This window comes from Chamaea fasciata, unplaced genomic scaffold (assembly GCF_029207755.1).
Source record: "Chamaea fasciata isolate MVZ Bird 193981 ecotype frontalis unplaced genomic scaffold, bChaFas1.0.hap1 SCAF_620, whole genome shotgun sequence".
Classification (NCBI taxonomy): Eukaryota; Metazoa; Chordata; class Aves; order Passeriformes; family Sylviidae; genus Chamaea; species Chamaea fasciata.
Genome location: NW_027094705.1, coordinates 44,139 through 61,265, shown reverse-complemented (window position 1 = coordinate 61,265; position 17,127 = coordinate 44,139). Strand labels below are relative to the sequence as shown.

At 61.3% G+C, this 17,127-nt stretch overlaps 1 protein-coding gene across 1 annotated transcript in view; it reads left to right on the top strand.

The window, feature by feature from the left end:
- Positions 1-319: 319 nt before the first annotated feature.
- LOC136305750 (filamin-A-like) overlaps positions 320-17,127 on the top strand; it is a 60,940-nt gene continuing 44,132 nt past the window's right edge. The window contains 15 exon segments of the mRNA XM_066209068.1: positions 320-715; positions 4,684-4,932; positions 5,880-5,977; positions 6,751-6,898; positions 7,413-7,531; positions 8,239-8,316; positions 9,303-9,468; positions 10,683-10,883; positions 13,862-13,897; positions 13,900-13,998; positions 14,968-15,047; positions 15,049-15,092; positions 15,971-16,023; positions 16,026-16,106; positions 16,922-17,115. Coding sequence (XP_066065165.1) covers positions 364-715; positions 4,684-4,932; positions 5,880-5,977; positions 6,751-6,898; positions 7,413-7,531; positions 8,239-8,316; positions 9,303-9,468; positions 10,683-10,883; positions 13,862-13,897; positions 13,900-13,998; positions 14,968-15,047; positions 15,049-15,092; positions 15,971-16,023; positions 16,026-16,106; positions 16,922-17,115 — 1,998 coding nt within the window. The 5' untranslated portion in view covers positions 320-363.

Sequence of the window (17,127 nt, the reverse complement as noted above, 5' to 3'; positions counted from 1 at the left end):
CCCATATCGCCATCCCCCATTATCCCCATCCCCCATTCCCCCCACTATCGCCACCCCTCCCCATATCGCCATCCCCCATTATCCCCATTCCCCCCACTATCGCCACCCCTCCCCATATCGCCATCCCCCATTATCCCCATTCCCCCCACTATCGCCACCCCCATATCCCCATCCCCCATTATCCCCATTCCCCCCACTATCGCCCCCCCCCATATCCCCATCCCCCATTATCCCCATCCCCCCCACTATCGCCACCCCCCCCCCCCCCCGCCCCATATCGCGATCCCCTCTCACCCTCCCCTCCGTATCCCCGCAGCCTCCCCGCCCCTCGCCCGCCCCTCCGTCCTCCCCCTGGGCCGCGGCATGAGCGCGCCGGGCGGGCGGGGCCGCGCCGCGGAGCCGCCGGCCGAGCCCGGAGCCGAGATGCCGGCCACCGAGAAGGACCTGGCGGAGGACGCGCCCTGGAAGCGCATCCAGCAGAACACCTTCACCCGCTGGTGCAACGAGCACCTCAAGTGCGTGCAGAAGCGCGTGGGCAACCTGCAGACCGACCTGGGCGACGGGCTGCGCCTGATCGCGCTGCTCGAGGTGCTGAGCCAGAAGCAGATGGGCCGCAAGTACAACGCGCGCCCCACCTTCCGCCAGATGCAGCTGGAGAACGTGTCGGTGGCCCTCGAGTTCCTCGAGAGGGAGAACATCAAGCTGGTGTCCATCGGTGAGGGGCTGGGGGGGTTTGGGGGGGCAGGAGTGGGGGGGATCCCCCCCTCCCCCCGGAGGGGAAAAAAGGAGTTGAGGGGGTGGGGAGGGGGGTTTTGGGGGAGGAGGATTGGGAAATGGTTCAGGAATGGCTCAGGAAGGGGTCGGAAATTGAGGAGGGGGAGAGAGATCGCCGCCCCCCCCCCCCCCCCCCGGAAAAAAAGGGTTTAGGGGGTGGGGAGGGTGTGGGGGTTAGCGAGGAGATGGATTTTGGGGGGAAAAAATGAGATTTAGGTGGTTTGTGTTGGTGAGGAGAGGCTGGAAAGGGCCCAGAAAGGGCTCAGAAATGGGTCGGAAATTGAGGAGGGGGCGTACGACCACCGCCCCTCCAGAAAAAAAAAGGGTTTAGGGGGTGGGGAGGGTGTGGGGGTTAGCGAGGAGATGGATTTTGGGGGGAAAAATGAGGTTGGAGTGGTTTGTGTTGGTGAGGAGAGGCTGGAAATGGCTCAGGAAGGGGTCGGAAATTGAGGAGGGGGCGTGCGACCACCGCCCCTCCCGGAAAAAAAAGGGTTTAGGGGGTGGGAGTCATGGAGGAGTTGGATTTTGGGGGAAAAAATGAGGTTTAGGTGGTTTGTGTTGGTGAGGAGAGGCTGGAAATGGCTCAGAAATGGGTCGGAAGTGGCTCAGAATTTGGGGAGGGGGCGTGCGACCACCGCCCCCTGAAGTTAGCGGGGGTGGAGAGGAAGTTGCGGAGGAGTTGAATTTTTGGAGGAAAAGGAGGTCGGAATCAGGATTTTGGGCTTTTTTTTTTGATGGAAAAGTGCTGGATTCTCCCTGGAAATCTTTGAAATTGGGGGAGGGGGCGTGCGACCACCCACCCAAAAAAAGAAAAGAGAGAGAGCGCGGAGTTCGGGGTGGAGCCACGCGAGGGGAGCGGGGAGTGGAAGTTCCGGAGCGCTGAAGTTTTTTTTTTGAGGGGTTTTTTTTGGGGAAAAAAAAAAGGAAATCGGCGAAATTTGTGTTGGTGGGGAGGGGGCAAAAAAAAAACCTCCGAGGAGCTCAGGAATTGGGGAGGGGGCGCGCGACCACCCCCCAAAACGCTCTGCGGGGTTTGGGGGGAAATGGGTTTTTTTTTTGGGATTTTTTTTTTGGGTTTGTGTTGATGAAAAAGCGGCGAATTCGTCCCAAAATGGGCTCGGAAATTGGGGAGGGGGCGCCTGGGAGACCCCAGACCCCCAAAATGGGGAGATGGAATTGGATTTAATGGGGAGGAGGGGGCGGCGCGGGACCCCCCTCAAAAAAGGGTCCCGGAAATTGGGGAGGGGTCTTGGACCAACCCAAAAATGGGCGGGGGAGGACCCCCAAAAATGGGGAGGGGTCTCCAAGAGGGGCAGCATCGAGCCGGTCCCAACTGGAGAATGGGGAGACCCCCCCCCCCAAAAAAAGACCCCGAAATTTGGGGGGAGGGGTCCCGGGGGGGCTCAGGGACCCCCCCCAAATAACCCCGGAGTGATGAAAGGGGAGCCCTGAGACCCCTCCCCTTTATGGGACCCCCCCAGGAATATTTTGGGGACCCCCAATATTTAGGGCGGGGCTTTGGGGACCCCTCCCCCCCAATCCTTTTTGAGACCCCCCCCCCAAATTTGGGACACGCCCCCCTAATTTAGACCGATCCCCTCTAATTTGGGACCCCAAAATTCACGGGGGGGGGGTCGGGGGACCCCTCCTCACCCCAGTGGGGCTCCCCCTTTTTATTTGGGACCCCCCCCCTCAATTTGCGACTCCCCCCTTTCCCAATTTAGGACCCTCCCCCCAAATTTGGGGCGACCCCCAAATTAAAGGGGGGGGGGAGGGTCCGGCCCCTCCTCCCGCCGCAGGAATTTGGGGAGGGGGCGCCGCTTTGGGGGCTCGGGGGGGTTTTCGGGGGGTCCCGGAGGTTTTTTTTTGGGGGGGGGGGTCGCGGGGTGGGCGTGGCAGGGGGCGTGGCCTCGGCAGTGGCCGAGCCCTTATAAGGCCAAAAAATGCTGGAGCGGGGGGGGAGGGGCCGGAGCCCATCCCCCACCCCCCGCCACGCCCCTCCCCCTTCCCCCCCAAACCCCCCCAAACCGCGGGGCGGGGCCCGGCCCGGCCCCTCCCCCCCAAAAAAACCCCGCGCGAGGGGGGCGGGGAGAGGGGGGAGACCCCCAGAGGGGATTTGGGGACACCCGGAGGGACCCCAAAAACCGGGGCGGGGGCGGGGCACGGCCCAGAGCCCCCAAAACCCCAAAGGGGACCCCAAAAACTGGAACGGGGGCTGGGGGACACCCCGGGCACCCCAAAAACCCCAAAGGGGACCCCCAAAAACTGGAACGGGGGCTGGGGACACCCCGGGCACCCCAAAAACCCCAAAGGGGACCCCAAAAACTGGAACGGGGGCTGGGGACACCCCGGGCACCCCAAAAACCCAAAGGGGACCCCAAAAACTGGAACGGGGGCTGGGGACACCCCGGGCACCCCAAAAACCCCAAAGGGGACCCCAAAAACTGGAACCGGGGGCTGGGGACACTCCGGGCACCCCAAAAACCCCAAACGGGACCCCAAAAACTGGAACGGGGGCTGGGGACACCCCGGGCACCCCAAAAACCCCAAAGGGGGACCCCAAAAACTGGAACGGGGACTAAGGACACGGCCGAGACCCCAAAACCCCCCAAAGGGAGCCCGAAAGCCGTCCCGGGGCCTGGGAACCTTCCCCGACACCCCGAAACCCCCAAAGGGATCTGGGGCCACGGCCCGAAACCCCAAAACCCCAAAACGAGGCAGAAACAGGAAGTGGGTGGCCAAAAACGCTGCTGGGAGGGGGGGACACGCCCAGACACCCCAAAACCGCAGCGGGGACACGCCCAGACACCCCAAAAGTGTTAGTGGGGACTTGGGGACACGCCCAGACACCCCAAAACTGCAGCGGGGACCACGCCCAGACACCCCAAAAGTGTTAGTGGGGACTTGGGGACACGCCCAGACACCCCAAAACCGCAGCGGGGGCTTGGGGACGTGCTCGGGACCCAAAAACTGTTTGTGGGAACTTGGGGACACGCCCAAGACCCCAAAACTCTCAGCAGGGTCCCCTGAGACCCCCCCTCGTCCCCCCCTGTCCCCAACAGGAGCCCACTGACACCCCTGTCACCCCCGTGCTGGGGCACCAGGGTGTCCCCAAGTGTCCCCAGGTGTCCCCAGGTGTCCCCAAGTGTCCCCCAGGTGTCCCCAACCAGACCTGTGTGTCCCTGTCCCCACCCCTGCGGTGGCACCGGGCTGTCACCTCCCCTGGGTGGCCCCTGGTGGGTCCCTGTGGGGTGTCCCCTGTCCCTGTTTGGTGTCCCCAGTGTCCCCAGTCCCTGTGGGGTGTCCCCTGTCCCTGTTTGGTGTCCCCAATGTCCCCAGTCCCTGTGGGGTGTCCCCTGTCCCTGTTTGGTGTCCCCAATGTCCCCAGTCCCTGTGGGGTGTCCCCTGTCCCTGTTTGGTGTCCCCCATGTCCCCAGTCCCTGTGGGGTGTCCCCTGTCCCTGTTTGGTGTCCCCAATGTCCCCAGTCCCTGTGGGGTGTCCCCTGTCCCTGTTTGGTGTCCCCCATGTCCCCAGTCCCTGTGGGGTGTCCCCTGTCCTTTCGGGTGTCCCCTGTCCCTGTTTGGTGTCCCCAATGTCCCCAGTCCCTGTGGGGTGTCCCCCTGTCCTTTCGGGGTGTCCCCTGTTCCTGTTTGGTGTCCCCAATGTCCCCAGTCCCTGTGGGGTGTCCCCTGTCCTTTCGGGGTGTCCCCTGTCCCTGTTTGGTGTCCCCCATGTCCCCAGTCCCTGCAGGGCATTCCCTGGTGTCCCCCAATCCCGTGTCCCTCCTGTGTCCCCCCTTGTCCCCCCCTCCCCTAATGTCCCCAGTGTCCCCAATACCCCAAACACCCCCAGTGTCCCCATTGTCCCTGCTGTCCCCTGCTGTCCCCAATGTCCCCGCGTCCCCACAGACAGCAAGGCCATCGTGGACGGGAACCTGAAGCTGATCCTGGGGCTGATCTGGACGCTCATCCTGCACTACTCCATCTCCATGCCCATGTGGGACGAGGAGGACGAGGAGGAGGCCAAGCGCCAGACGCCGAAGCAGCGGCTGCTGGGCTGGATCCAGAACCGCCTGCCCCAGCTGCCCATCACCAACTTCAGCAAGGACTGGCAGAGCGGGCGGGCCCTGGGCGCCCTGGTGGACAGCTGTGCGCCAGGTGCGGGGACACGGGGACATTGGGGACATTGGGGACATTGGGGACATCGGGGACATCAGGGACATTGGGACACTGGGGACACTGCCCATCACCAACTTCAGCAAGGACTGGCAGAGCGGGCGGGCCCTGGGCGCCCTGGTGGACAGCTGTGCGCCAGGTGAGGGGACACGGGGACATCGGGGACATCGGGGACATCGGGGACAGTCAGGGACATCGGGGACATTGGGACACTGGGGACATTGGGACACTGGGGACACTGGGGTCACTGCCCATCACCAACTTCAGCAAGGACTGGCAGAGCGGGCGGGCCCTGGGGGCCCTGGTGGACAGCTGTGCGCCAGGTGAGGGGACACGGGGACATTGGGGACATCAGGGACACTGGGGACATTGGGGACAGTCAGGGACATCGGGGACATTGGGACACTGGGGACACTGGGGTCACTGTCCATCACCAACTTCAGCAAGGACTGGCAGAGCGGGCGGGCCCTGGGGGCTCTGGTGGACAGCTGTGCGCCAGGTGAGGGACACGGGGACATCGGGGACATCGGGGACATCGGGGACACTGGGGACAGTCAGGGACATCGGGGACATTGGGACACTGGGGACACTGGGGTCACTGCCCATCACCAACTTCAGCAAGGACTGGCAGAGCGGGCGGGCCCTGGGCGCCCTGGTGGACAGCTGTGCGCCAGGTGCGGGGACACGGGGACATTGGGGACATCGGGGACATCGGGGACACTGGGGACAGTCAGGGACATCGGGGACATTGGGGCACTGGGACACTGGGGACATTGGGACACTGGGGACACTGGGGACATTGGGACACTGGGGACATTGGGACACTGGGGACATGGGAGGGACCCTGGGGGCACTGGTGCCCCGGTGAGGGGACACTGGGGACACGGGAGGGGCCCTGGGGACGTTGGTGACCGTGTCGCTGTCCCCAGGGCTGTGCCCCGACTGGGACTCGTGGGACCCGAGCCGGCCGGTGGACAACGCGCGCGAGGCCATGCAGCAGGCGGACGAGTGGCTCGGCATCCCCCAGGTGACACCGGGGACGCGGCTGCCACTGTCCCTGTCCCTGCCTCTGTCCTTGTCCCTGTCACTGATCCTGTCCCGCTCAGGTGACCCCTGGGGACACGGCCCTGTCCCCAGGTGATCACCCCCGAGGAGATCCCAGGATGGACACGCACCAGGGGACCCCCGGCACTCCCTGCTGATGTCCCCGTGTCCCTGTCATTGTCCCCATGATTCTCCCTGATGTCCCCGTGTCCCTGTCACTATCCCCATGACCTTCCCTGATGTCCCGTGTCCCCGCTGTCCCCGCTGTCCCCGCTGTCCCCCGCTGTCCCCGTCCCTGATGGCCCGTGTCCCCGCTGTCCCCGCAGTGTCCCCGCTGTCCCTGTCCCCGCTGTCCCGTGTCCCCCCTGTCCCCGCTGTCCCCGTCCCTGATGTCCCTGCTGTCCCTGCTGTCCCCGCTGTCCCCGCTGTCCCCGTCCCCGCTGTCCCGTGTCCCCGCTGTCCCCGCTGTCCCCGTCCCCGCTGTCCCCGCTGTCCCCGTCCCCGCTGTCCCGTGTCCCCCCTGTCCCCGCTGTCCCCGTCCCCGCTGTCCCGTGTCCCTGCTGTCCCCGCTGTCCCTGTCCCCCCTGTCCCCGCTGTCCCCGTCCCCGCTGTCCCGTGTCCCCGCTGTCCCCGCTGTCCCCCGCTGTCCCCGTCCCTGATGGCCCGTGTCCCCCCCTGTCCCTGCTGTCCCCTGTCCCCGCTGTCCCCGCTGTCCCCGCTGTCCCCGTCCCTGATGGCCCGTGTCCCCGTCCCCAGGTGATCACCCCCGAGGAGATCGTGGACCCCAACGTGGACGAGCACTCCGTCATGACGTACCTGTCGCAGTTCCCCAAGGCCAAGCTCAAACCCGGGGCCCCCCTGCGCCCCAAACTCAACCCCAAGAAGGCCCGGGCCTATGGGCCAGGTGAGGGGGGGTCCCCGAGACCCCCGGGACCCCCGAATTTTGGGGGGTGGGCTGGGGGGAAGTGGGGACTGGAGGCTTTGGGATGATCCCTGGGGATTTGGGGCTGGGGGCTGGACCCCCCTGTCCCCACTCTGGGACCCTCTGGGATCACCCTGGGGTGGGGCACGACCCCCCCCTGGGACCCCCTGGGACCCTCTGGGACCCCCAGGATGGGTTTGGGACCCCCCTGGGACCCCCAGGATGGGTTTGGGACCCCCCTGGGACTCTCTGGGACCCCCAGGATGGGTTTGGGACCCCTGTGGGACCCCCGGGCTGGGTCTGAAGCCCCTGTGGGGCCCCTAGGGTGGGTTTGGGACCCCCTGGGACCCCCAGGATGGGTTTGGGACCCCCCTGGGACCCCTGAGCTGGGTCTGAAGCCCCTGTGGGGCCCCTAGGGTGGGTTTGGGACCCCCGGGGTGGGTCTGGGACCCCCGAGGTCAGTGTGGAGCCCCCGTTTTGGGTCTGGGGTCTGCAGGGATCGAGCCCACGGGGAACGTGGTGCAGCAGCGCGCCGAGTTCACGGTGGAGACGATCAGCGCGGGGCAGGGGGAGGTGCTGGTCTACGTCGAGGACCCCGACGGGCACCGGGAGGAGGTCTGGGGGGGCTGGGGGGGTTTGGGGGTCCGGGGGGAATTTGGGGGGGGGCTCTGGAGGAATTTTGGGGGGTTTGAGGGGAATTTAGGGCGGGTTTGGGGGGGAAGTTTTGGGGGTTTGGGGGGAAATTTTGAGGGATTTGGGGAGTCCCTGGGGGGTTTTGGGGGCACTCGGGGGGGGTCCCTGGGGGGTTTTTGGGGCTGGGGGGGGACTCGGGGAAGTTCCAGGGGAATTTGGGGGTTTGGGGGGTTCAGGGTTGGGGTCTGGGAGGGTTTAGGGGCAGGGGTCTCTCCCTGGTGGATTTTGGAGGGGATTTTGGGGTCATTTGGGGGGGATTTGGGGTAATTTTGGGGAGATTTTGGGGTAATTTTGGGCTATTTTGGGGTAATTTTGGGCTATTTTGGGTGGATTTGGGGCTATTTTGGGGTAATTTTGGGTTATTTTGGGTGGATTTTGGGCTATTTTGGGGGGATTTGGGTTATTTTGGGGGAATTTTGGATTATTTCGGGCTCATTTTGATCTATTTTGGGTTAATTTTGGGCTCTATCGGGACAATTTGGGGTCATTTTGGGGTATTTGGGGGGGGTTTGTGGTATTTTGGGCTATTTCGGTGGGATTTGGGGATTTTTTTGGAGTGTTTCGGGGGGGATCCCGAAGGATTTTGGGGTCCCCCGGGGGGGGGTCTGACCCCTGTGCCCCCTCCCCAGGCCAAGGTTGTGGCCAACAACGACAAGAACCGAACGTTCTCCGTCTCCTACGTCCCCAAAGTCACCGGCGTCCACAAGGTTTGGGGGGGGGGGACAGGAATTTTGGGGGGTCCTGGGACATTTTTGGGGGTCCCCGATTAATTTTGAGGGGGTCCTGAATAATTTGGGCGGAGTCCCGATTAATTTTGGAGGCGTCCTGATTGATTTTGGGGGAATTTTAGAAAATTTTGGAGGTCCTGAGACGTTTCTGGGGGTGGGGGGTCTTGAGTAATTTTGGGGGAGTCCTGATGGATTTTTGGGGGGCTCCTGATTAATTTAGGGGGCTCCTGATGAATTTTGGGGTTCTCAATTAACTTTTGGCCGTCCCAAGGCGTTTTTGGGGCCAATCCTGAGGATTTTTTTTTCGGGGTGTTTCCGAGGCGTTTCGGGAGTTCCCGAGGAATGTTTGGAGGTTCCCAAGATGTTTTTGGGGGGCACGGATGGATTTTGGGGGGCTCTAAGCCTCTCTGGGGCCATTTTTGGGGGAATTTTGGGGCCTTTTGGGGCTTTTTTTGTGCATTTCTCATTCCAGACTCGGCCGTTTCTCCCCCGAGCCCCCTCTGCTCTTTGGGGTTTTTTTTTGGGGGTGTCTCTCGGTGTGACCCCCCCCGGTTTTTTGGGGTCCCGATTCATTTTTGGGAATCCTCAAGACATTTGGGGATGTTTCTAGGGGGGTTCTGAAGCATTTTTTGGGGCATTTTCGGGGCATTTTTGTGCTCCTTCCCCCCCTTTCCATCCCCTCCGTTTCTCCCTCGATCTCTCCCGGGATTTTTTTCGGGGGCTGTCCCTCCCTCCGTTTTTTGGGGTCCCCATTCATTTTTTTGGGGGGTCCTGATTAATTTAGGAGGAATTTCCGAACCATTTTTGGCCGTTCTGAACCATTCTTGGGGCGTTTTCCGCGGCATTTCCACGCCGCTCCTCCCCTTTCCATCGCCGCCGTTTCTCCCCCTCTCCTCCGGGATTTTTTTTGGGGGGGTGTCCCCCGGTGTGAGCCCGGGTTTTTTTTGGGGGGGGTCCCCCCGCAGGTGACGGTGCTGTTCGCGGGTCAGCACATCGCCAAGAGCCCCTTCGAGGTGCAGGTGGGGCGGGCGGGCCGGCGACGCCGCGGGCGGGTCACGGCCTCGGGGCCGGGGCTGGAGCCGCTGGGGAACGTGGCCAACAAGAGCACGCACTTCGACATCTGCACCGCCGGTGGGTGGGAGCTGGGGGGTCCCGGGGGGGTTTGGGGGGTCCTGGGGAGGTTTGGGGGGGGATTTGAGAGAGTTTGGGGAGTTTTGGTGGTCCTGGGGGGGTTTTGTGGGGGTCTTAGGAGGGAGTTTGGCCAACAAGAGCACGCACTTTGACATCTGCACCGCCGGTGGGTGGGAGCTGGGGGGTCCCGGGGGGGTTTGGGGGGTCCTGGGGAGGTTTGGGGGGGGATTTGAGAGAGTTTGGGGGAGTTTTGGGGGTCCTGGGGGGGGTTTGGGGGGGGTTTTGTGGGGGTCTTAGGAAGGAGGTTTGGTCAACAAGAGCACGCACTTTGACATCTGCACCGCCGGTGAGGGGGAGTTGGGGGGATTTTGGGGGGGTCCTGGGGGGTTTTGGGGGTCCCGAGGGGGTTTTGGGGGGTCCTGGGGAGGTTTGGGGGTCCTGGGGGGGATTGGGGGGGTTTTGTGGGGGTCTTAGGAAGGAGTTTGGCCAACAAGAGCACACACTTTGACATCTGCACTGCCGGTGGGTGGGAGTTGGGGGGATTTTGGGGGGTCCTGGGGGGTTTTGGGGGTCCCGAGGGGGTTTCGGGGGGGTCCTGGGGAGGTTTGGGGGTCCTGGGGGGGATTTGGGGGGGTTTTGTGGGTCTTAGGAGGGAGTTTGGCCAAGAAGAGCACACACTTTGACATCTGCACCGCCGGTGGGTGGGAGTTGGGGGGATTTTGGGGGGTCCTGGGGGGTTTTGGGGATCCCGAGGGGGTTTTGGGGGGTCCTGGGGAGGTTTGGGGGTCCTGGGGGGGATTTGGGGGGGTTTTGGGGGTCTTAGGAGGGAGTTTGGCCAACAAGAGCACACACTTTGACATCTGCACCGCCGGTGGGTGGGAGTTGGGGGGATTTTGGGGGGTCCTGGGGGGATTTGGGGGATTTTGGGGGGTCCTGGGGGGGATTTGGGGGAGGTTTTGGGGGAGGCTGGGGGGGATTGATGGAGATTTGTGCGGGTTCGGGGGGGGATTTGGGGGTCCTGGGGGGGTTTGGGGGGTCCTGGGGGGATTTGAGGGGGTTTGGGGGGGGGGGATTTGGGGGAGTTTGAGGGCTCTGGAAGGAGTTTGGGCGGGTTCGCTGCGGGTTTTGGGATTTCCCTGGGGATTTTTGGGATTCCCCTGGGGATTTTTGGCTTTTCTCGGTGAATTTGAGGAGGGGTCTCCATCCCTTTGCAGGCGCGGGCCCGGGTGAGGTGGGGGTCTCCATCGTGGACCCCAGCGGGCGCCGCGGGACCCCCGAGGCCGTGCTGGAGGACCGGGGGGCCGGCAGCTTCCGCTGCTCCTACAAACCCCAGAGCGAGGGTCCCCACCTGGTGCACGTCACCTTCGGGGGGGTCCCCATCCCCCGCAGCCCCTTCAGCGTCACCGTGGGCCAGGGTGAGACCCCTCCCCAAATGGGGACCCGGCGGGGGGGGGGGTCTGTGCCCACCCCTCGGATCTGGGGGCTTTGTCCTTTGCTGTCCCCAATTTGGGGTCTCTGTGCTCTAAACCCCACCAATTCGGGGGTCTCTGTCCCCCCTCCCCCAATTCGGGGGTCTCTGTCCTTCAAACCCCCCCCACCATCCAAAATCGGGGGGTCTGTGTGTTCCAGCCCCCCCAGTCTGGGGGTCTCTGTCCCCCCTCCCCAATTTTGGGGTCTCTGTGCTCCAATCCCCCCCAGTCCTGGGGGTCTCTGTCCCCCCTCCCCAATTTTGGGGTCTCTGTGCTCCCATCCCCCGCAGTCTGGGGGTCTCTGTCCCCCCTCCCCAATTTTGGGGGTCTCTGTGCTCCCATCCCCCGCAGTCTGGGGGTCCTCTCCTCTCGGGGGTCCTCTGTCCCCTCCCCAGTTTCGGGGTCCCCCGGGGGGTCTCCGGGGTCTCATCTGCTCTCCTGGGCCCTTTGGGGGCTCCGGGGCTGTCGCTGCTTTTGGGGGGGGGTCCTGAGACCCCTCCCCGTGACTTTGCTTTTCTCTCTCTCTGTCCCTGTGTCCGTCTGTCCCTTCCTGTCCCTCTGTCCCCTCCTGTCCCTCTGTCCGTCCCTCTGTCCCGGTGTCTGTCCCTGTGTCCCGGAAGCGCCGCCCGGGGCCTCGCGGGGACCCCCACTGACGGTGAGGGGGGTCCTGGGGGGGTGGGGGGGTCCCAAAACCCCAAACCCCCTCCCCCGAACCCCAAACGACCCCAAACGACCCCCAACGACCCCAAACGACCCCCAAAACGACCCCAAACAACCCCAAACGACCCCAAACCAACCCCAAACGACCCCCAAACGACCCCAAACCCCCAAACGACCCTCAAACGACCCCCCAAACGACCCCCAAACGACCCCAAACCCCCAAACGACCCTCAAACGACCCCCAAACGACCCCCAACGACCCCCAACGACCCCCAAACGACCCCAAACGACCCCAAACGACCCCAAACCCCCAAACGACCCCCCAAACGACCCCCAAACGACCCCAAACAACCCCAAACGACCCCAAACCCCCAAAACGACCCCCAAACGACCCCAAACGACCCCAAACGACCCCCCAACGACCCCAAACGACCCCAAACGACCCCAAATGACCCGCAACGACCCCCAACGACCCCAACGACCCCCAAACGACCCCAAACCAACCCCAAACGACCCCCAAACGACCCCAAACGACCCCCAACGACCCCAAACGACCCCAAACGACCCCCAACGACCCCAAACGACCCCAAACGACCCCCAAACGACCCCGCAACGACCCGCAACGACCCCCAACGACCCCAAACGACCCCCAACGACCCCAAACGACCCCAAACGACCCCCAAACGACCCGCAACGACCCCCAACGACCCCCAACGACCCCAACGACCCCAAACGACCCCAAACGACCCCAAACGACCCCCAAACGATCCCCAACGACCCCAAACGACCCCCAAACGACCCCCAAATGACCCGCAACGACCCCCAACGACCCCCAACGACCCCCAAACGACCCCAAACAACCCCAAACGACCCCAAACGACCCCCAACGACCCCAAACGACCCCAAACGACCCCCAAACGACCCCAAACCAACCCCAAACGACCCCCAAACGACCCCCAAACCCCCAAACGACCCTCAAACGACCCCCAAACGACCCCCAACGACCCCAAACGACCCCAAACGACCCCCCCGACCCCCCCCCCAGTCCCCCCAGTGACCGATGGGGGCTCCCGACCTTCGCCCCTTCCTCCCCCCGGAAGGATTTTTGGGGGGGGGGTTGGGGGTTTTTTGGGATTCCCGGGGATTTTTTGGGATTTCCTCTGGATTTTTGGGGATCCCTGACCCGGGGGGGGTTTGGGGGGGGCTGCGCCTTCCCTTGATCTTTCCCCCGCCCCAAAATTCCCCTCCAGGACCCCTCCCCCCTCCTTCTCCTTCTCCTCTTCCACCTTTATTTTTGTGTGTTCCCGTGTGGGTTTGTTGGGGGGATTTTCCTGTTTATTTTATTTTATTTCATTTCATTTCATTTCATTTCATTTCATTTCATTTCATTTCATTTCATTTCATTCCATTTCATTTCATTTCATTTCATTTTTATTTTATGTTTCATATTTTATATTTTGTATTTTATTTTCTCTGGGGTATTTTTTGGGGGGATTTTTCTTTTTCTTTTTTTTAAAATTTTATTTTCCCTTTTATTTTTGATTTCCCCAGGGTTTGTTTTTTGGGATTTTCCTGGTTTTTCGGGGCGGATTTTCCCCGTGGTTTTCTTTATTTTCTCTTTTTTATTATTATTTTCATGGGGTTTTTTTTGGGGGGGGGGGATTTTCCCGTTTTTTTTTTTTTTAATTTATTTCCCCCTCTTTTTTTTATTTTCCTTTTTTTTTTAAAATTTTCCTTTTTTAAAAAAATGTATTTTCTGGGTTTCTTTGCAACGGATTTTCCTGGTTTTTTTTTTAGGGGGGGGGAAGGGAGAATTTTCCTGGTTTTTTTTAAATTTATTTTCCCTTTTTTAATATATTTTCCCTTTTTTTTTAATTTCCCCATTGCTTTTTATAAAATCTATTTTCCCATTCCTTTTTTTTTATTTCCCCTTTTTCTTTCTTTTATTTTCCCTTTTTCTTCCTGATTTTTTTTTCATTTCTTTTTATTTCCCCTTTTTCTTTCTTTTATTTTCCCTTTTTTTTTCCTGATTTTCTTTTTAAATTTCCCCATTGCTTTTTCTTTTCCCCTTTTTCTTTTTTTTTTTTTTTCCTTTTTTCTCTTTTTAATTTTCCTTTTTTTTTTTTAATTTTTATTCCCTTTTTTTTTCTTTTCCTTTTTCCCTCTAGTTTTATTTCCCGGTTTTTTGTTTTTTTTGGTTTTTTTTTCTCTCCGCACCCCTGGCTGGGTGTTTCGGGGTCCCTAACCCCGCGCTGTCCCCCCAGCCTGCAATCCCGGGGCGGTGCGTGCCGAGGGCCGGGGCTGCAGCCCAAGGGGCTCCGCGTCAACGAGAGCGCCCAGTTCAAGGTCTACACCAAGGGCGGCGGCAGCGGCGACCTCAAGGTCACCGTCAAGGGGCCCAGTGAGTGCGGGGGGGGCGCTGGAATTTGGGGAGGGGGTCCCTGAGTTCGGGGAGGGGGTTTGGGGGGTGTTTGAGGGAGTTTTGGGGGATTTGAGGGGGATTTGAGGGGGATTTAGGGAGTTGAGGAGGGACCCAGTGAGTGCGGGGGGGGCCCAAAATTGGGGAGGGGGGCTGTGAATTTGGGGAGGGGGTCCCTGAGTTCGGGGAGGGGGTTTGGGGGGTGTTTGAGGGAGTTTTGGGGATTTGAGGGGGATTTGAGGGGGATTTAGGGACTTGAGGAGGGGCCCAGTGAGTGCTGGGGGGGTCGAATTTGGGGAGGGGGGCTCTGAAATCGGGGAGGGGGTCCCTGAGTTCGGGGAGGGGTTTGGGGGGTGTTTGAGGGAGTTTTGGGGGATTTGAGGGGGATTTGAGGGGGATTTGAGGGGGGTTTAGGGACTTGAGGAGGGACCCAGTGAGTGCGGGGGGGGCCCAAAATTGGGGAGGGGGCTGTGAATTTGGGGAGGGGGTCCCTGAGTTCGGGGAGGGGGTTTGGGGGGAGTTTGAGGGAGTTTTGGGGGATTGGAGAGGTTTTTGAAGGGTTTTGGAGGGGGTTGAGGGGGGTGTTCCGCTTTTTTGTGGGGGAATTCCCGTTTTTTGGGGGGGGAATTCCCATTTTTTGGGGGGAATTCCCGGTTTTTTGGGGGGAATTCCCGTTGTTTTGGGGGGGAATTCCCGGTTTTTTGGGGGAATTCCCGTTTTTTTGGGGGGAATTCCCGTTTTTTTGGGGGGATTCCCGTTGTTTTGGGGGGGGAATTCCCGTTTTTTGGGGGGAATTCCCGTTTTTTGGGGGGAATTCCCGTTGTTTTGGGGGGGGAATTCCCGTTTTTTGGGGGGAATTCCCGGTTTTTTGGGGGCGATTCCCGGTTTTTTGGGACGATTCCCGGTTTTTGGGGGGCGATTCCCGGGGTTAATCCCGAGTTTCGCCCCCAGAGGGGCCCGAGCCGGTGAAGATGAAGGATTTGGGGGACGGAACCTTTGGGGTCGAGTATTTCCCCACCGTGCCCGGGGAACTACAGCGTGGCCGTCACCTGGGGCGGGCAGCACGTGCCCCGCAGGTACCGCCCGGGACTGGGGGACTGGGGGGACTGGTTTGGACTGGTTTGGACTGGGAGGGACTGGGGGGACTGGGGGGACTGGGGGGACTGGGGGGGACTGGGGGGACTGGGGGGGACTGGGGGGACTGGAGGACTGGGGGGGACTGGGAGGGACTGGTTTGGACTGGTTTGGACTGGGGGGACTGGGAGGACTGGGGGGGACTGGGGGACTGGGGGGACTGGGGGGAACTGGGGGACTGGGGGAACTGGGGACTGGTTTGGACTGGGGGGGACTGGGAGGACTGGGGGGACTGGGGGGGACTGGGGGGACTGGGGGGAACTGGGGGACTGGTTTGGACTGGGGGGGACTGGGGAGGACTGGGGGGGACTGGGAGGACTGGGGGGGACTGGGGGACTGGTTTGGACTGGGGGGGACTGGGGGGACTGGGGGGACTGGGGGGGACTGGGGAGACTGGGAGGGACTGGGGGGACTGGGGTTGGACTGGGGGGACTGGGATGGGACTGGAGGGGACTGGGATGGGACTGGGGGAACTGGGATTGGACTGGGAGGGACTGGGGGGGACTGGGATTGGACTGGGAGGGGACTGGGGCACCACTGGTGACAATTTGGGGTTTTTGGGGCCACTTTTGGGGGCCGTTTCTGGTTTTTTGGGGCGCTGGTTTGGGGCTGTTTTCTGGGGTTTTGGGGCCGTTTTTCGGGTTTTTCGGAGCTGTTTTCGGGGGGTTTCTTTGGGGCGGCTTTCGGGGCAATTTTTTGGAGGTTTTGGGGCCGTTTTTGATGGTTTTGGGGCCATTTTTGGGGCCGTCTTCAGGAGGGTTTCGGGGTTGTTTTTTGGGGGGTTTTGGGGTGTCTCTGAGCCCGTGCCGTGTCCCCCCAGCCCGTTCGAGGTGACGGTGGCCCCCGAGGGTGGCACCCCCCGGGTCCGGGCCTGGGGCCGGGGCTGGAGGGCGGAGTGGCCGGGAAAGCCGCGGATTTCATGGTCGAGGCCATCGGGGACGACGTGGGGACCCTCGGTGAGCGGGACTGGGGGGGCTTCGGGGGGCGCCGGGAGGGATTTGGGGGATTTGGGGGATTTCAGAGAGGTTTGGGGAGGTTTGGGGTGGAAAATTGGGATTTTGGGGGGATTTGAGAGGATTTTTTGGTGATTTCAGAGAGGTTTGGGGAGGTTTGGGGTGGAAAATTGGGATTTGGGGGGATTTGAGAGGATTTTTTGGGGATTTCAGAGAGGTTTGGGGAGATTTGGGGGGGAAATTGGGATTTGGGGGGATTTGAGAGGATTTTTTGGGATTTCAGAGAGGTTTGGGGAGATTTGGGGTGGGAAAATTGGGATTTGGGGGATTTGAGAGGATTTTTTGGGGATTTCAGAGAGGTTTGGGGAGATTTGGGGTGGGAAATTGGATTAGGGGGGATTTGAGAGGATTTTTTGGTGATTTCAGAGAGGTTTGGGGAGGTTTGGGGTGGAAAATTGGGATTTGGGGGGATTTGAGAGGATTTTTTGGGATTTCAGAGAGGTTTGGGGAGATTTGGGGGGGGGAAATTGGGATTTGGGGGAATTTTGGGCGATTGCAGGGAGGTTTGGGGGGATTTGGGTGAGATTTGGGTAATTTCAGGGAGGTTTGGGGAGGATTTTGGGGAGGGATTTTTGGAGGATTCCCACACGGAATTTCGTTTCTCTCAGCCCCAAACCCCATTTCCCCCCCCCCCCGATTTCTCTGTGGATTTGGGTTTCCTGTCACTGATTTTGGGATTTTCACCCCCAAATCCTGGTTTTCCCCCAGATTTCTCACCGAATCTCAGTTTCCTCACCCCGCTCCCCGTGTCCCCGCAGGGTTCTCCGTGGAGGGCCCCTCTCAGGCCCGGCTGGAGTGCGAGGACGGCGGGGACGGCTCGGGCCGGGTGCGGTACTGGCCGCAGGAGCCGGGGCTCTACGCCGTGCACGTGCTGTGTGACGGCGCCGACATCAGGGGCAGCCCCTTCATGGCCGAGATCCGGCCCCAGAGCAACGACTGCTTCCCTGAGAAGGTGGGATGGACC